Source organism: Columba livia, chromosome 11 (assembly GCF_036013475.1).
Source record: "Columba livia isolate bColLiv1 breed racing homer chromosome 11, bColLiv1.pat.W.v2, whole genome shotgun sequence".
Taxonomy (NCBI): Eukaryota; Metazoa; Chordata; class Aves; order Columbiformes; family Columbidae; genus Columba; species Columba livia.
In genome coordinates, this window is record NC_088612.1 from 2210958 (window position 1) to 2228786 (window position 17829).

Below are 17829 nucleotides of genomic sequence, written 5' to 3' on the forward strand. Positions count from 1 at the left end.
CCGTGTTTAATTTTTTAATTAGGGCGGTTTGAGCATCTCCCGGCGGGGCCGCATCGCCGGGCGGCGAGGGGAGCCCGGGTGCGCCGCCCCCGCCGCCCGGGACCCCGTTCCCCGGGGCCGGAGCCGTCGGGGCTCCAGCCTGGGCTTTCGACCACTGGCGAACCGAGCCCGAAGCCGCGGAAAGCTCCGCGCTCCGCCACCATGGGCAGCGCGGGCGCGGAGGAGAAGGGTTCGTAGCGCGGCGCGGGGGGCGCGGCGGGGCTGATCTTGCGGCGCCGCCCGGCCCGGCCCGGCCCGCACCTCCCTGCGGGTGAGGGGCGCCCCGGGCGGGGGGCGGGCGACCGAGGGAGGGTAAACGCGGAAATATGCCCTCCCAGGGACGTGGGGCCGGTGGGAGTGATGTGATGGCTGTGCGTGCAATCCTACAGCAACAATTGCTTTGCAGGTGCTCGGTCTCTCACAGCCTCCACCCCCAGGGAAGCAAGCAACGCTTTTTCATGTTCACAAGTTAAGGATGATGCTAGCGAACGTTTTATTTTCCTGCCTCTCTATATTATCCAAACCTAGACCACATCTGTGAATTCATAGCATAGGGGCTCTTGTCCAGTGGAGACTCCAGGCTTGTGTATTTGTTAAGGATAAAGTCTCATTTCTGCACAATTCATTGCTTGTCTAAAGGCTGGAAATGTCACTGCCTGGCTGCTGCTTCTTTCCAGAGAAATGCCATTTATGTGAAAAAGTGTTGCCTGCACTCTGAGTGAGAATGCTGCAAAAACACTGCCTGGTTTTGTGGGGCTTCGCTATCCTTGCAGAACAGTTCGCTGTGCTTTCATTTGCTCAGCATCCATGCCCAGGCCTTCTTACCTTACACCTCTCTGAATGTTGTCTTAGAAACTCTGCCATGAAGAGACTGTCTTCTCCCCAGCAGTTTAGAGAATACAGGCATGCAACGTGCACATGAGCATGACAGCTTGCCCATGTAGTCGCTTTTTGCAGCGTTTCTGGCCATGTCTTGATAACTCAGATAGCTCAGACCCTTTGGAGAATTCCGAATTAATGCTGAGTTCTATTTCATTAGGTCTTGTCCATTGCTAATCCTTTCACCTTACTACCTCCTGTGCCCAGTTCCTGTAACAGCATTCCTGGAATACGGTTCGGTTTCCTTGACCAGATAGTTAAGTGCAAATGAGGTGCTTCTGAAACTCCCAGAGGATGCCTGTTTGTGTCCCTGTCCACACCAGCACCTTTGCAAGTCAGGTTTGCTGTCACTCAAACACAAACCCACAACTAAAGCTATTTGAAATACCTTCAGAATGACCAGATCCATGAACCAGCAGCTGGACTGCAGACACCCAAGGGGAGAGCAGATGGCAACTGATATAGTCCATTTTGTTACACACTGTGGTTTATGAAGTGAGTTTTCAGGCACCTGATATTTAATCATGCCAAGATGATGAATACTCCCAGCTTGAGCAGATGCTAAAGGTACGAACTTCCGCTACTGAGCCATTACAAAACCAAACCAAACCATCTTATAGGGGGTTCTGTGAGGTAAGGACTGAAACCCAAAATACAGGGAAGATATTTGAGGAAGTCTTTATTTACTTACTGGCTGCTTCCTTAATCTTCTCAGTATCTCTGAAAACACAGGGCTGAAAGCTAGGTCCGAAAAAAAATGACACCTAAATCGCCAAAGATCTGGGGCTCAGATCTTCAATCCACACCAGACACTGGCAGAGTTGGGATGGTGATGCTGCTAGAATGTTAAGAATTGCAACGTCTTTCTTTTAGCTGCCTCACAATACTTAGTGTCCGTGGTGTTCCCCTTCACCCTCCATAGGTGCAGCCAGCACGCCCAGCTCATACCTCCGTTCTTGCCTCAGTGGTCTATGTGCTAAGCTGTTTGCCTCATTCCTATTTTCTCTAGGACTCCAATTGTTTCTTCTGGCCTCACAAGGTCCTCCAGTGGCCTTTTATTTCACAGCTGGATGTTAAGGAGCCTTTCTGTATGCCAGTGTTTTTATACAGGCAATGAATCAAAGATGAGTAGAGTCTTGACCTATAAAGAAAAGTCAAGAGAGGTCAGTCTGAGGCCAGCCCCTACAAAATGACTCTGCAGGTTCTAACTGATATAATGCCTGTCCCCATCATCCTGCCCTAAAGGTTATCTTCAAGGATTTTTGGATCCGGGCCATGTCAGTTAGTATTCAGAGTCTTCTGACTCACGACTTGACAGGCACACTGCAGCAAATGGAAGGATAGCTGACTAACTGTGCGAGGACATCTAACCTGCGTGCTGCACTAAAATGTGAGAACAATCCAAAGGCACTCAAGGTCAGTCTTGGTACCACAGTTTTGGGGATACATAATTAGAGCAAAATGTTCTGTGAACTTGAAGGCTTCAATTACAATTCCTGATATTCAGGACAAGGAAGAGAAGAACACAAAGCTGCATAGTAGAGTTTCCCAATCACCCCCCAAGCAAAATGCCCACTGTTTTCTCATGCAGCTGTTTCAGCCAAACTCTTGCTAAATAAGACTAAGGTATCAATTTCTTACCACTCCATGTTTCAGCATCAGTCAAGCTTTGCACAGGGATCTGTCCCATTATGTCTCCTGACAAGCGGATAATGTACAAACAGATCCCGCTAATTCCAGTGTGTAACCTGCAAAATTAATAAGACTGGAAGTCATATTCTTGGAATATGATTCTCTATGGTGAAGAAATGTCACCTCAAACACATACATATTTCTCTGGACTCAGTGCAAATGCAGGGTTCTCCATGGCCAGCCTATCACTAAGATTTCTCTATGTGTCTTTCAGCATAGCAATCAGGATTCTGGGGTCTGGTTTCTCAGGTTGTGTCTACACATCATTTTCCCATATAAGCCTTTAATTTAATTTTTATAATCCAGTATCATAGGACTTTTGGAAGGTAATTTTTTCCTTTACTGGCTCTTGTTCAAATCAACTGATCCGTGACAAAAATTTGTGATATAGTATTTTATGTGATTGTTTTTTTCCTACATAAGGTGAAACTTAGTAGAAAAATGGGAATTATGCCCAATGAAAATCCATACAGCAGGTGGGCTTAATCAGTGATGTCTTTTCAGAGAACAAATATTGATTATTGTTGACATTACTTCTAATTCCCACAGGCTATATCTGGATTTTTTTTCTCTAATTTAACAGGAATTAAAACAGCGTGACCCAAAGAGCAGAGCATCATTCCAAGCACGGAAGGCTCTCATACACAGGTCTATAGAACAAGCACAACATTGGTTGTTATGCTCTGGCAAATGTGTAAAGACTGTAATAAGAAACCATACCTACTATATTGAGAGTTATTGTGAAAAGAAAGAGACTTGTGCCTTGCCCTTTTAATCCTTGTTTTAAAATTTTCATTCTTTAGGATAATATTAAAAAATCCCGGAGTGTCTGAAGTGAGAAAGGAGACATCAAACGACTTAAAAGTTCTGCCCATTTCTGTCTGCTCAGGAATACCACATCTTATTTTTACTTTTTCTGTGGTTATTAATTGTAGGCTGACTCAGGATGTGGCCACTCTCAGCCATGACTGCAGTCCAGAGCACAGGCACTGGAGCTCCTTTTGAACCGGCTGAGAGCACAGGTACCTGGAGCCGTGTAGCCATGGCAGCACCGAGCTCTGAGTGGCCTAATTACTCTGCCAAGAAATAAAAGGATACTGGGAATTCTCTGGGGGGGAAAGACAGTTGAATTGTTAACAAAAAGAGTTTTCCCCAGGGGCACTTTAGTTAACAAGAGCCAAAAAAACTGGAGGTCCAACCTTAGAATAAAAATGCCTTTGTCCTTTAGCACTTCTGATGTCCCAGTCCTTCCAATTCTCCTGCTGTCTCTAGAGACAAAAGAAAGATGTGATTTCAATATCTGATGGAAAATCTAAAATAAAGCAAAACATTTCACACCTGCAGCTAAAATCTCTACATCAGATCTCCTTAAAAAGACAAACACACAGAGCTCTCCTGCTGGCAATGGGGGGTGGAGATGCTCGAGCATCCTGCCTCCATAGGGCACACATCAGTGTCAGTCCCCTGAGCTCCATGAGGAGCATATTCAGACCAGCGTTTACTATGCCCGTAAAACGGCAGGATATGTACGTATTTAATGGAGAAGACCAAGGAGAAAATGAGCAAAATCCACATTATTTGGCTGAAATTGCCTTTGAGGTCAATGCGAGTTTGACTAGTTCAAGGACTGACATGTAAAGCCATTTCAGAAAGCATACTGGTTTATCCAGGTGGAGACCTTGGTGAGTAATGCCTAATCAGAATCTGTGGGCTTGTGCCCAGTCTGACAAAAAGCTGTTTGCAACAGCCATGTGCTGAAGTTGCTCTGTTTTGAGGAGAAAAAAGGCCAGAAAATTGTGAGTTTGCTGTCTTATAACAGAGGCCGGTAAGTGGATGGTGTGCAGAGGCTAGAAGTTGCAATTTTATCACAATAATTTAAATGTGAAAAAAGAACATGACACGACTAAAGTTCACACACTACAGCTCAGATATACACACCCCATTTAGACCTAACCAGACTGATTCTACTTTTCTATGCAGGCAAAGAAGCAATAGAGGTGAAAATCCCAGAGAGTCACCAGGATGTGATGCCCAATGATGAGCAGTAATTACTGCGGCAACACTTCAGCCAGCATGAGTGTCAACGAAATGTCTGCCTTCCCTCTGACTTTAGAGCAAAAAACTGGCTTTGCCTTTGTGGGCATTTTGTGTGTTTTCCTGGGACTTCTAATTATCAGATGCTTCAAAATCTTGCTAGACCCCTACAGCAGTATGCCCTCTTCTACGTGGGAAGATGAAGTTGAGGGGTTGGATAAAGGAACATTTGAATATGCTCTTGCATGAAAACTCACAGAATATCCTGCCTTAAATTTGATGTTGATTTCATTTTGGAAACCAACTGTTGTTACATTTGCTATACATACTTGCATTTTGGAGATATGTTGGTGACATCCATTTTGTTAAATAAATATTTGTTGCAAACTCAACAGGCACTTCAAGTTGCTTTTATTTGAGGAACAGTGTAATGGTAGATAAGAAATTGTTGACAGCAAAGAAATACTACAGTAAGCAATTCACTAGAAAGTTATCAGTGCCAAAAAGTATTTTAAGAATCACATGATGCTTGTCTCTTCAGAGGAGGATGATCTCATGTCTCCTGTGTCTCGTGATAGGCTGGAGAGAAAACTGAAGGACAAGAAACAGGCTCATGAATGGTGAATGCTCAAGTGGTAACTCATTCCTCTCCCCATCTGACACAATTTTCTGAAGCTCAGAGACTGTACTTGTATATTGAGAATACAAAAGCAAATGGTTGTGGCTCAGAGGAGGTGCCTGCAAGAGGTGTGTTCACACTGATGAGAGGAACAAGAGCTGGTCCGTGCAGTAACAATAACAAGGAACTAACAGAAAAGCTAAAGATCACGTCAATTGTTAACTCACCTCTCATCTCCAACGAAGAGCAGGTGCTGTGCTACTCACTGTTTATAAGGAAACTGTACATTGCTTCTGCTGTGTGAAACATGATGTGGTCCTCTGCAAACAGTGTGTAGAGCTATTCCTGCCTGCTCACATGCGAGTGTTGTTTTGATAGGCCTCCTTTCTCTGCAGCAACAGAAAGTCAGACAGAATTACTGGAAGGTGAACAAACATCATTAAATAGATTTTTGATGCTACAAACATTCAGCAATACAAAATATACTACCTGCTCAGAACGCCAGTCTGAACCATCACCACCACAGTCCCGGTCTACCAGTGGTGAAAAAGTGAACGTTAAGTAACCAGTCTGACAGTCTAGCTGAACTGGTCAGGGCATGCCAATTTTTGACTCCACTTGGTTATGGAACATGATTCGGTTTGAACTGGAGCTTAAACTGTGTGCTTAACAGCTCCCAGCAGTAATCACACCAGCTTGGCAAGGCCAAAGGAGAGACAGCTGTGCTGCATACCCATTTGTGCCCAGCCCCTGAAAGGGACAGAGGTGACTGGAGATCTCCGCGCTCTCCAGCCTCTCTCCACAGCTGGTTCTTCTGTTTGTGCTCCTACGACTGTGCACAGTGTATGATCCGGACTGTCAAAGTGAAGAATTAGTCATAGGAGATCCTATCAAGGCAGAAGAACTAACGGTGAGCGCAGAGACACAAATCTGGCTATTCAAGGTCACCCTCGGATACGCAGCTGTTTAGCAAGTGTGACAGTACTTGACAGAAATTCAATTCAGGCTTTAAGGTTGGCATCAGAATTTTAAGCACTGTCACTTTTGCTAAACAGCTCTGTTTGCAACGAGGAGCAAAGACAAGGAGATCAGTTACAGCGGTTGCTTTCTTTTGCAGGTACTCTGAAAAATACATATTGTCCGTTTTTGCCCTATATGCAAGGCAGAGGCAGCCGGTAGAACAGCAGAACTCAAATGCCATTTGGAACATGAAATACTTGATTGTACAAGGAAGAACATGAATCTCCCGTCTGAAGGATGTAAAAGAGGAACAGCCAACACTAATCTACACTTGTCCATTTTAATTATAAAACATAAACAATTTTGCGAATGCAAGAGCTTTTAAACTGCTTCAGATTCTACATAAGAAAAATATGCCAGACCCTCAGAGATCCAGTACATTGCATCTATCCTAAGTTAATTTAACCACAAAATCAAAGGTGGATATCAGTGCACTGATTCATGTGATGTGTTATTGCTGGATAGGATTATCCACTGCAGAGACCTGACACTGCCATTCTTTTCACGTACACCTAATCGGCACAGCTGAGCTCTGTGCTGTCGGGTTAGAGTGCTGAAGCTACTTAAGTTAGCTGGGTTAAATATAGTTCAGTTATCTCTAAACGACAGAGCAAACATACCCAAAGCATCCCAATACTGTCTTACTATTTTTGTTCTTGACCCGATCTGGCGCTGTAAGCAATTATCAAATTCCCTTATAATTACAAAGCTTCATCATTTCCTGACCAACCTCCTCTGCACCCCCAAAAGAAAAGAGAGGGAGTCGGCCTTCCTGGAAAGAATACACAGAACATAACTTTTCAAAGGTTTTCCTTCAATATCCAGAGTAAAGCTTTGAACAGGGTTAGGAGCAAATGGTTCAAAAACACATGTAGGGCTAGGGGAGCCATCAATGACTGATCCCGCTGACTTCATTGGAATCTCTTCTGCATAAAATGCGCTAAAGCCCGAACTCTTGTTATCTCCATTACTATAGATGCAGAACTCAAAACCAGAGAGATCATGATCTGTGCACAGAATCGGGTATAGCTGGGAGGGAAATGGAGATAACAGAAGTATTTTCAGGCCCCCTCAGAAATTGTGCAATACCATAAACCCTGTAGGTGTAATGGATAGGTACATTTTGTGGTTAATAGTTAACAAGCTAGAATGCTGCTCTAAATCACCATCTAGAATGTTTTGAAAGAGAGGGATTGGATGGTCTATTCAGTATATTAAGCAGGAGAAAAATCTGGCCAATAAGGCAGAGTCTGTAATGCCTCAAAGAGAGGGACGCACTATATGCATGCATCAAAGAGGCAGATTGTCCTTCCCTAAAAAGACAGGACTGAGCGGTAAGTTAAACTATCCTGAATAAGGTAAACTTGATGATTTATGCCTAATGCTAGAATACTAAGCACAAAATTAATGGCTAATAACAACTGAGAGACCTCTGGAAATTCACGGTGAAAATCAAAGTATTATTTTCAAGAACAGCAGAAAGGTAAGAGACGTTTATTTGCCTAACAAAACAGTAATATTATGGGAATAAGACTGGAATTACAGAATCATTATGCTTGCTAGCAAAACTGTCATTGTCATCAAAGAATCGGGATTTCATTCAGTCATGGAGATGGAAACAAACCTAGTTTCATTGACTTTAATGACAAAAGATTTGGTTTTGCTCCTTCATGCCTGAAGATGAGACACTTTCTTCCAACTTTAAAAGGCCGAAGGAAGCTGAATACTATCTATGATCAGAAATGTGTAGGAGTAATAACAATAATACTGATCATCCAAACCCAGCAGAAGTAAAATAAACTAAATAAATGTAACATGTTGCTGTGAGGCTTACAAAACAGTAAGCAGGAGAACCAACATGAATATGAGGAGATTATAAAGTGGTATCATAGCAGAGAGGTCACAGCAGAATATTATCTATAACTGATGGAAGAAGTGAGAAAATAAGCTTTCGCTAGATCTCATACCAAAGACGGAGGACATTTGATTATCAGCTCTTCAAATTATAATTTCGATATGTGACTTCTGAGGAAATTTACATTGCCAAGCTATAAATATTGATGCAGAATTTTACCTTTCAGTGCCAAAGGGCCAGACGCATTACACAAAATCATTGAGAAATTTAAATTGGAAAAAATCTCTGGAGGTCACCTAGTCCAACCTCTTATGAAAACACAGAACTTAAAAAAACGCACCTAATGGGCTTATTTATGCAATTTTTCAGTTCGTATATTCTTTTATACAGATATATTTTGTTTCTAAAAGTTTCTGCTTTTACACACGCTTGCAGCGTTTCAATGTCTAAGCATGGTCTGTTTTAGGGAGTTTGAACAGACCTGAACTCCTGTTGAATTACATAGGTCTGTCCAATCACATTCCCTTACGTCCTTAGAAGTATATTTCAAGGCATAAGGATTGCCATTGTTTCAATAGCTCATTTCAGGGCAATCTAGGCCATTCTCTAAGTTGCTGCAAAGGTACTTAACTCACTAAAGGCCTTAAAAATAGGCACCCCTTTTGCTCTCAGGGATTTCATTCGTTTGGTTGGGGTTTTTTTGAGGGGTTCTGTGTGGGAAAGCGGTGCAGGAAGCACATTGTACAGCTGCCATACGTTCACCTCTCTATGGGCTGCCACTCAGAGGGATCTAGTCAGGCTGGAGGAATGGGCCAACAGGAATCTCTTGACATTCAACAAGGACAAACGCAAATCCTGCACCTCGGAGAGATGAAACCTCTGCACTGAACAGGCTGGCGCCTCACGGGCAGGGAGCAGCTCTCCTGGAAGGGCCCTGGTGAGAAATCGGCTCCAGAGGAATCAGCATCATGCTCTGAGAGCAGTGAGGGTGAGCAGGGTCCTGGGCTGCGTTACCAGGCCCACAGCCAGTCGATCAAGTGAAGTGATCATTCCCTCTGTTCAGCGCTCGTCAGACTGCACCTGGAACCCAGTTTCTCAGTTTGTCTACCTGTCCCCCCGATTGCCCACCTAAGAAAGATGTTGATAAAGTTGTGTGTGTCTGATGGAGGGCCACCAAGATGGGTGGCACAGGAGCATTCGCCCTGCAGGGCAAGTGGGTCTTGCTTAACAAGAAGAACAAAAGGCATGAAGGGGAGGCTAAGCAGCCACCCCCCGGTACTTACGAAGAGGTTCCTGGCAAGGCAGAGCCGTGCTCTTTACCGAGATTTACAGCAGGAGAGTGAGATGATGGTCACAGAGTGACACATGGAAGGTTCCCACTGGATATACAGAAAAAAATGACTATGACAACAATTAAGTATTACAATAGGCTCAGAAGGCAGGTTGTGGAATCTCTTCTTGGAGGATGATGTCAAGACCTGACTGGTGAAAGCCCCGAGTGACCTGATTTACATTGAATGTTCCCTCTGCTTTGAGTGGGAGGTTGGGCTGGATACGCTCCCGAGGTCCCTTCCAACCTTTGTGATTCTATGGCTTGCTACACTTTCTTTGAAAACATCTTAAAGGGTGTTTTGAGTTTACAAATGCAAAATTGTGTGTAAAATTCTATGAAACTTCCACTGCCTAGGACTGTTGTTAATATTTCTCAATAGTTCTTTTCCATATTCATTTATTTCCTCTGTTACAATTTAGGAAACCAAATGCTATTTTTGGTCTGTTTCATTCTGTTTATTCCTTCATATTGCATTAATTTTATTCACATAAAAAATTAACGTTCTGCTGCATTTTAATTGCCTGCTCATAAATAGTTGCCATCCTGAAACTACTGAAAACTTCAAGTCTATATTATGTAGCTAATTTAAAATCAACTATTTGATTTAAGCTTTTCATGCAAATATAATTCTAGACTATGAGAGAAACATACACAGTATCATAATATTTAAGTGGAACATAAACAGTAAACACACCGCATGGAATCTTGTGTCATGGCCCTTGTACCGCCTACACTTTCACTGGCTTTTATTAAACATTACATTATTAAAAGAAATACTATATTTGAATATCACTTTTAGGTACTTGGAATCTGATCCAAAGCCCATTTTACATAGATGGTGTCACGAATCCTGATGTAGAATCCTGCCAATTTGTCAGAAATGGGTGATTCGGATCGCTTAAAGAATTGCCATCAAAGATATTAGCAAAAGTGGTTTTCATAGGGTGTTGTAAATGTGCGACTTAACAAAGCTCAGCGGCAGAGTTCACTCAGTTACTGCACGGCACAATCATTTGAACAATGATTCAAAACTACCAAAGGCACAAATCAAAGTTACCACACTACCAAGTTTTGCACCATTTCAGTCACTTACCAAAGATCTGCCGCTGATAAAAGGTGTTTCTGCCTCAAGGAGCAACCTGGAGAGGTGTCCACAATGACTCACTTTTGCTGTCATATTTATGGGATAAAGCGCTTGGCTTGTAGTCAGATTACATGTGATGGAAACTATGCATGAGACTCCTTGTACCCACAACTTACTTCGTTACATGACAAAGTAGTCGTGGAAAAGCCACCTGCTATTCATGTGTTAATTGCATGATGAGTGTTCCAAGCTCATATGTATCGATGCTCCCCGTGTCACTCTGCTCTTTCGTGGGTTTTCAGAGAACAGATTGAAACTAGAGGAGTTCTTGGCCCATTTAGAACTCGGGCCTTTACCTCCTTTGGAACCTGTACCAAACTACCACTAGTTTGGTTAAGGGGTTGGATGCGCCCATCACAGATGGAAACATCCCCACAAACTCCGTCTTTGACTCAACTACTTTTACTCAATAAGTCACAGGAAGACAGCCTCATGGATACTTGGAGAGGTGGGGGAAAGCATATGGTGGAAAATTTATCTAACTATGCAAGTTAACAGAAATGTTTTGTTTATATCTTTTTATGGCAGAAACACAGCGGACAACATTAGGAAGACTGCTTAGAGGTTTCAAGGAAAATTTCTTGGAGCTTCATTACTCTAAGAGCAAAGATTTCATATGCGACAGCACTAAAGCCTTTGCTGCAGCTGCAACTAACTCGCTGCAGGTACACAAGTGCCCGCGGGTCAGCGACCTAAATCTACAGCATCCCTCAAGATGTCAATGAATAATTCGCCAAAGGTATTCTTGGATCCAAATGCAAACCGGTTTCAAGTTAACATAGTTAATGAAAGCCGTGACAACAATGAAACGCCCCAAGAGGACGTGGGCTCTGACCCACCGCAATATGAAGAAACATCTTTTACCGACGAAGCACATAACAGACTGAGAATCAGCTACAGACCAGGAAAAAGAGAATTATTTGACAATTTCCTTCAAAATGGGGAGAGAACCGAAGCTAGTTTACACCCCTATGATACTCACACTAAAATGTACTATTTGCAGACTTTCGGCCATAACACAGTGGACCCAGTTCCCAAAATTGATTATTATAGAAACACTGGCAGTGTCAGTGGGAATAAGCTCAGCAGACCAAGCTTATTAGAAATTCATGAACAACTGGCAAAGGTAAGTGGAAAGATATAAATTTTCTCTATTCCATTTCCAGGCTGTTAATTCTGTTTATTAATAAGAGAAAGTCCTTAAATTCATAGACCTTGCCCAAGAGAAGAAGTACAAGCAATCTCTTAGCATATTTCCTTTAGTAGTTGCAATATGTTTTTTGCCATGTACCCTGCTCAAAGCAAAGATTTTTATTGAAAGGTGATAGTAATGTTCTTGATTAGCCAAAAAACATAGCTTAATCTTGTCTAGAAGTATAAAACTACTGAATCTCTTCTGTTTCACTTAAGAGATAGGATGGCAGATTATGAATATCAATTCATAATTTAACCAAGCTGCACAATCCACATTTATTCTAAACTTGAATGTAACACCAATGCATAACTAAGTTTCACGGATTCCTCTGTTGTATTCATTAATATATGAATATAAAAGTATTATAAAAAAAATGTATAATAAATACAATTTCAACTAATCAGAAATCCAAAGCACTTCCTGTTTATTGCTGTAACAAACCATTGAACAAGCAAGAAAGAGTCCAGAACAAGGGTGTGAGGTTGAAAGTGTTGGCTCAATAGAGGAGTAGCAGACAACAGTTTTCAGGTAGTGATTCAGCGAATGAATCCAGGCCTTCATGCTCATTATACCAATGAATTTGGGGAGAACCTGAAGATCCTCTTTAATGCCTACATAGCAAGCATTTACGGAGGAATAATTTGGCTGAATTCCTCCTAATCTATCACATAGAAGAGCTGTTCAGATTTTGCTCGTGTATTAGATAGGACTATATCCACGTAAAATACAGAGAAAACTACTAAACAGGATACAACTGGCTAACCTGCCTTTGAAAGGTTTTCTAGGGCTGTTTCTCCTCTCCCCTTCTGAGTGGACTTACTTTTGGTTAACACAATTGAGCAGTTTACTATTTATACATATGCCCAATGGATTTTATGGAAAAAGCTTCCCCTTAGCAGACTCGTCCTGTTTGCTCCATCTTTTTTCCACCTAGGCAGTACAGTAAATGAATAATGAAATACCAAAACCTGCCCTTTATTGTGATAATCCTCACTTTTGTCACCCTCTGTGGATAGTTGCCAGAATAGACATTGTTGGGGTATAATCTTGAGGGGTTTGCACATTCAGAACTTCCACAGGAAAGAATTTAAGAAGTTGGTGATATTAAGTCTCAAATACCAGATTTTCAGCAATGTCTGTATTACCGCCTCAGGCAGACAGGTGAATTTTGCTGATTATTCACCTACCTAGATCTTTTGAGGCTTGATTTCCATATGTGGAAGAATCACCTCCATGCAAAATAAATAGCCTGTAATGAGAATCTCCAGCGACAAGAACAACTAGATTAAGCACTTTGAAACAGTTAAACTATTAAAAAACCTACTTCTAAACAGCGGAATAATATAATACTCCATTGACTTCAGCAAAATTAGACTCTTCCCCCTTAAGCCACAATACCAAGCTCTCTGTAAAAAGCAGGGGAGAGATACAGGATACACCTACTTACAGAATTAGAATCAAACCTTTTTTGAGGTTCTTAATTGTGCGCTTGTCAGGGCAGAGCTGGAAAGAGAGAGATCACCTTTATAGTTAAACTCAGACTAACGGTGTCGAAAGGCAGCAAAACCCCCTGTTCTTTTTCTGCGTTGGGCAATAGCGACAAGAGCCATCTCCAGAGGAAACGTGCTCTCATCACCATTCCACTCAGTTTTACATATTTCTGGGGTCTGAGTAATTTCAACAAGCATCTGATTTTTGGATGCTGGTCCAGATCTTGGTCAAACTCTCTTTCTCTGGAGGTTCACCTACCTCAGGAGGATTAATAAAAAGTAATGAAATCAAGGAAAAAAATAGCCATTAGGAAAATAGGACTTGATTCTTTAGGATCTTATCAGGACACCTTCCTAGTTTGCACCTGACTGATTTAAACTAAGGTCTCCACAGACCTGCATAAAATGGCTTACACAGAAAGGAGAAACAGGTTACCTGGGTCACCCTCTATTTCCAAAAATGAATGCAAAATGGATGTGAAAAGGGAATAATATGAATTTGGTATCCCTACTCATTGGCAGATGTGTGAGCTGCTACTCAAGGGGCTAAACACATTTCCATGCCCAGAAGAAACTTCGTCTTATAGAAATAATGTACTTCAGTAGTGGCCAGAGGAGAGACAAATAGAGTATTGGCTTTGAACGTAATGCTGAATTAACATGTACTGAACATTTAGCATGTTAAGAGATTTTCAGTTTTGACTATTACCAGAAAATTCAGGTTTTTTGCTGCTGCATCTCTCAATGGTTTATTTTAAACAAAATTAGATACATTTGTTTAGGATATGTAAAGGCTTTCACTTGGAGAAGATTAAAAAGAAGGCAGATTCCATCCCTGAATCAAACGAAGGGAAAATTGCTTCCCAGGTTGGGGCTGTTAGGGAAAAGAAAAGAGCATCATCCAGCTTGGTAGTTTCCAGACTCTTTTCCAGTATCCAGCTTACAGAAGGATAATCTTTTGCCTCTCAAAATAGGAAGGTGAATGTCAGAGGTAACGAGATTTTTGTTTCACTGGCAACCTGCTGTGCCCTTATGTGAGTTGTGGCCCTGGTCTGGGAGCCACTAACCACAGCCCTGGAACGAACGACCCACCATTAGCGTGGCTGGAGTCTATTCCTGGCTGTCCCGCGGACTCGCTTGGTGACCTTGGACAAATCACTTCAGTCTACAGAGCTTAGTCTGAAGAATAAACAAACACAAGGTCACCGAATAGTAGATTAGTAGGGAAGGGAATTAAGATGGAATGAAGAGGCTGAGTTCCCATCAGGAGGCAAAAGTGGTACGTGCAGCTGGATGGGGTGCCCGTCCAGCACCCCCGGCGTGCAGCCGGCTCTCCGGCCACCACTAAGGGCAGGATGAAATGCCTCACCGAGTGTGTACTGGGTTAGACTAATAGCCTGAGATGCAGGAGAAGATGCTTTATTCCTTTTTGCTTTGGCAGTAAAATCCAGGGTTACCATACCATATCTCAGGGCAATCCCACTGCCCTCGCTCCCAGCTCTTTTGAAACTCAAGTTGTTGAAGTCCTGTCAAAGCCCATTGCCACATTCCAATAAGAAGTGAAATAGGCTTGACTTCAGATCTCTAAACATCACATAAGCATTCCTATTGTGCTTTGATGCCGGGCTTAACATCAGAAGAGAAATGCTAATGTTTAATACACTTTTTGAAAATGTAATTTTTCAAATGCTGAAAGGAACTTCAAATATCTAGTTCCCACACTGCTGGAGCCAAATGTGTGTCATCTTTTAGCAAGATGTGTCAGTTTTTGCACACATTAAGCCACAAAGCACCAATTAAATCCCTAAAAAATAGTCTAAGTACTATTTCACAGCTGATGGCTGGTGATAATTACTTGGGCTTAATATTTACCCTACATAAGAAATCATCTAACCTTTCTTTGTCTTGGCTACTCTCCACACTTGTTACAGGGACTTGATGAGCTCATCATCTTGAGCCTCAGGAGAGATGAAGACTAAACTGTTCTGAAACAAGGAAAGGAAAACATTTCTTCTTTTAAAAAAGCAGCAAACTTTTCGTTTTGTTTGGTAGCTTTTCAAAATGTTGTGTCACTTTCATTCCGCATCCTTAATGCACGAGTAGCGCAGGTACAGCTGCTGGGTAAATAACCAATCATTCACTAAAGCACTCCAATTTAAAATGCATTTATGGAAGGTTTAAGGCCATCATTTATGATAATGGCATAGAAAACACAAATTAATTCAAAGTACATAGGAAACAACTTGTTTCAAGTACAAAGACCAAACCCCTTTGAAATTCTAACCACTGCAGCAAACCCCCCTCATTTTATTCTGCTAATCTTCCTCAACTTTAATAATTTACTGTATTTTCGGCAAACACAGCCGGTATTATTTTAGGGTAAGAATCGTCAAAATTATCTAAGTAGCTCAGGAGTTCAGTCACAGGCTTTCAATAGATCTTGTATTCCCATTTCACTTAGGGCCAAAAGGACCAGGGCACCAAGTTTAATCCATGCCAAAATGTATTATCCAGTCACTTATTTCTCATTTGTGAGCATGATCTCGGATTTACTGTGTCAAAGACATTCTACAACCCTGCATCATAGTGGCTGGAGCCCCCACCCATGGGGGGAGAGTCCAAACATTAGCATAAGTATCATATACAGTTGGTCTTTATGTCTGTTTTGTTCTCATTTGTTGTGGTTTTTTAGTCCATGGATAAAATATAGAAACAGCCTTGAAGCTTAAGCAAGATGAAAAAAACTTCATATATTTCACAGAATCACAGCTGTTTCCCCTCCTTGGCCTGTTTAGTTAATCTGGAAATATCTTTATCCCTTTATCCCCCTCCAAACCCTAAAAGCATCTTGATTCCTCTCCAGAAGGGACGCATGCTCGCGACCCTTTGCCAGGCTATGGCAAGGTACACGGTCCTTCCTGAAGGTCTTTGCAGAAGATCCAGGCAATACCTGACAATAGTCAACCTAATGCCAGCTCCTCACAAAACCAGTCAGAACTTGGTATAAAAATATAACTAAAAGAAACAAAGCAGCAACGACAATGAGTATAAACCTCAGTACTGCGAGTGATTCCTATTCAAGCAACAAGAAACATATCATGATGCTAAATTGCCTCAAAGGGCAGAAGAGCTAAAACAGATTTATGTCTGTAACTGGATGTGAACAATCTAAAATTCTGGGCTATTTATTCCGGTTACACCACAAAAGTGGCAATTTCTAATCCTATCTACTATGGCTATACCAGAGATGGCTAAACCGCAGAAAGGATTATTCATTTACTGCATTATTTACTACATTTCACTGTTTTCAAGAGTATGTTACCCATTTGCTGCTGCAATTACCTTTGTACTTTATCCATCAGCAAACACCGCAGTTCTTCACATAACTTTGCCATGCAGCACTCAGCCAGGTCTCTTCACCACTGAGCAATTATCCCTGTTTCTGCACTTAGCGTTATCCATATATTATCACAACAGCACGTAGAGGCCAACCTCATTACTTTAGATGCTTCACTAACATATCAACACGACATATACATTGAGTACAGTTTACAATAAAAACAATTTGGTATCAGATAATAATGTATTTATTCCACCTAAGGAATTCTTTCACATTTCTCACTGTTAGCAAGCCCACCTGCGGATGCCCGGTAGGAGCGGAATATTGCCCTCTACTCCAGAGACAGCAAAAGCTGATCTTCTTTGCAATTCCTTCGTTCCGTGTGTCTCTTAGGCAGCCAGGTGTCCTCTGCTGGGCACAACAGTGTGTTTGTTTTCTGTGTGATCCTTAGAACATAGCCGTGAGCACCGGCTCCGTCGAGAGAGTGGCTAACGGAGAAAGCACCGCTGGAGAGGAGGCAGCAGACAGCAAGGAAGAAGAAAACAAACCAGGATTTGTCAAGTTTGGATGGGTGAAGGGGGTGCTGGTGAGAAACTTACCTGTGTTTCCAAAACAAATAAACCAAGATTAATTCTGCAACACTAAGGTCTTAAGGAGAGAAGCCAGAGAGTGGTAGTCAATGGTGCGGAGTCTAGTTGGAGGCCAGTATCTAGTGCAGTGCCTCAGGGGTCAGTGCTGGGGCCAATATTATTCAATATATTCATTAACGATTTAGACGAGGGAATAGAGTGTACTGTCAGCAAGTTTGCTGATGACACTAAGCTGGGAGGTGTGGCTGACACACCAGAAGGCTGTGCTGCCATCAGAGACCTGGACAGGCTGGAGAGTTGGGCGGGGAATAACCTGATGAAATTTAACAAGGGAAAGCGTAGAGTCCTGCATCTGGGCAGGAACAACCCCAGGTTCCAGTATAGGTTGGGAAATTACATATTAGAGAGCAGCGTAGGGGAAAGGGACCTGGGGGTCCTGGGGACAGCAGGGTGACCATGAGCCAGCACTGTGCCCTTGTGGCCAGGAAGGCCAATGGCATCCTGGGGTGGGTTAGAAGGGGGGTGGCTAGTAGATCGAGAGAGGTTCTCCTTCCCCTCTACTCCACCCTGGTGAGACCACATCTGGAATATTGTGTCCA

The 17829-nt window shown here is 42.4% G+C and overlaps 2 protein-coding genes and 1 long non-coding RNA gene across 8 annotated transcripts in view; 2 read left to right on the forward strand and 1 right to left on the reverse strand.

Annotated features, from left to right (window-relative positions):
- The first annotated feature begins 1 nt into the window (after nt 1).
- On the forward strand, nt 2–5036 carry CTXN2 (cortexin 2). Of its 2 annotated transcripts, XM_065075910.1 has the most exons (3): nt 2–229; nt 3546–3632; nt 4591–5036. In XM_065075910.1, the coding sequence occupies exon 3, from the start codon at nt 4645–4647 to the stop codon at nt 4891–4893; it is 249 nt and encodes an 82-aa protein (XP_064931982.1). In that variant the 5' UTR covers nt 2–229; nt 3546–3632; nt 4591–4644; the 3' UTR covers nt 4894–5036. The 2 variants fall into 2 exon arrangements, with proteins under 2 accessions (XP_064931982.1, XP_064931981.1); XM_065075909.1 differs by lacking the exon at nt 3546–3632 and having other exon boundaries at nt 5–229.
- Nucleotides 91–17829, forward strand: part of SLC12A1 (solute carrier family 12 member 1) — a 56313-nt gene continuing 38574 nt past the window's right edge. For 2 of the 5 annotated variants that reach the window (XM_021297862.2, XM_065075866.1), the window contains exons 1-3: nt 7474–7617; nt 11144–11741; nt 17092–17226. In XM_021297862.2, coding sequence (XP_021153537.1) covers nt 11331–11741; nt 17092–17226 — 546 coding nt within the window. In that variant the 5' untranslated portion in view covers nt 7474–7617; nt 11144–11330. The other 3 variants (XM_065075867.1, XM_065075868.1, XM_005510057.3) reach the window with 3 other exon arrangements.
- On the reverse strand, nt 1512–17144 carry LOC110364350 (uncharacterized). Its single transcript, XR_010475221.1, has 5 exons — nt 16938–17144; nt 5491–5652; nt 3810–3878; nt 2560–2666; nt 1512–2059 (listed from the first exon to the last, which is right to left on the reverse strand). It is a non-coding gene; the product is annotated as an uncharacterized LOC110364350 (long non-coding RNA).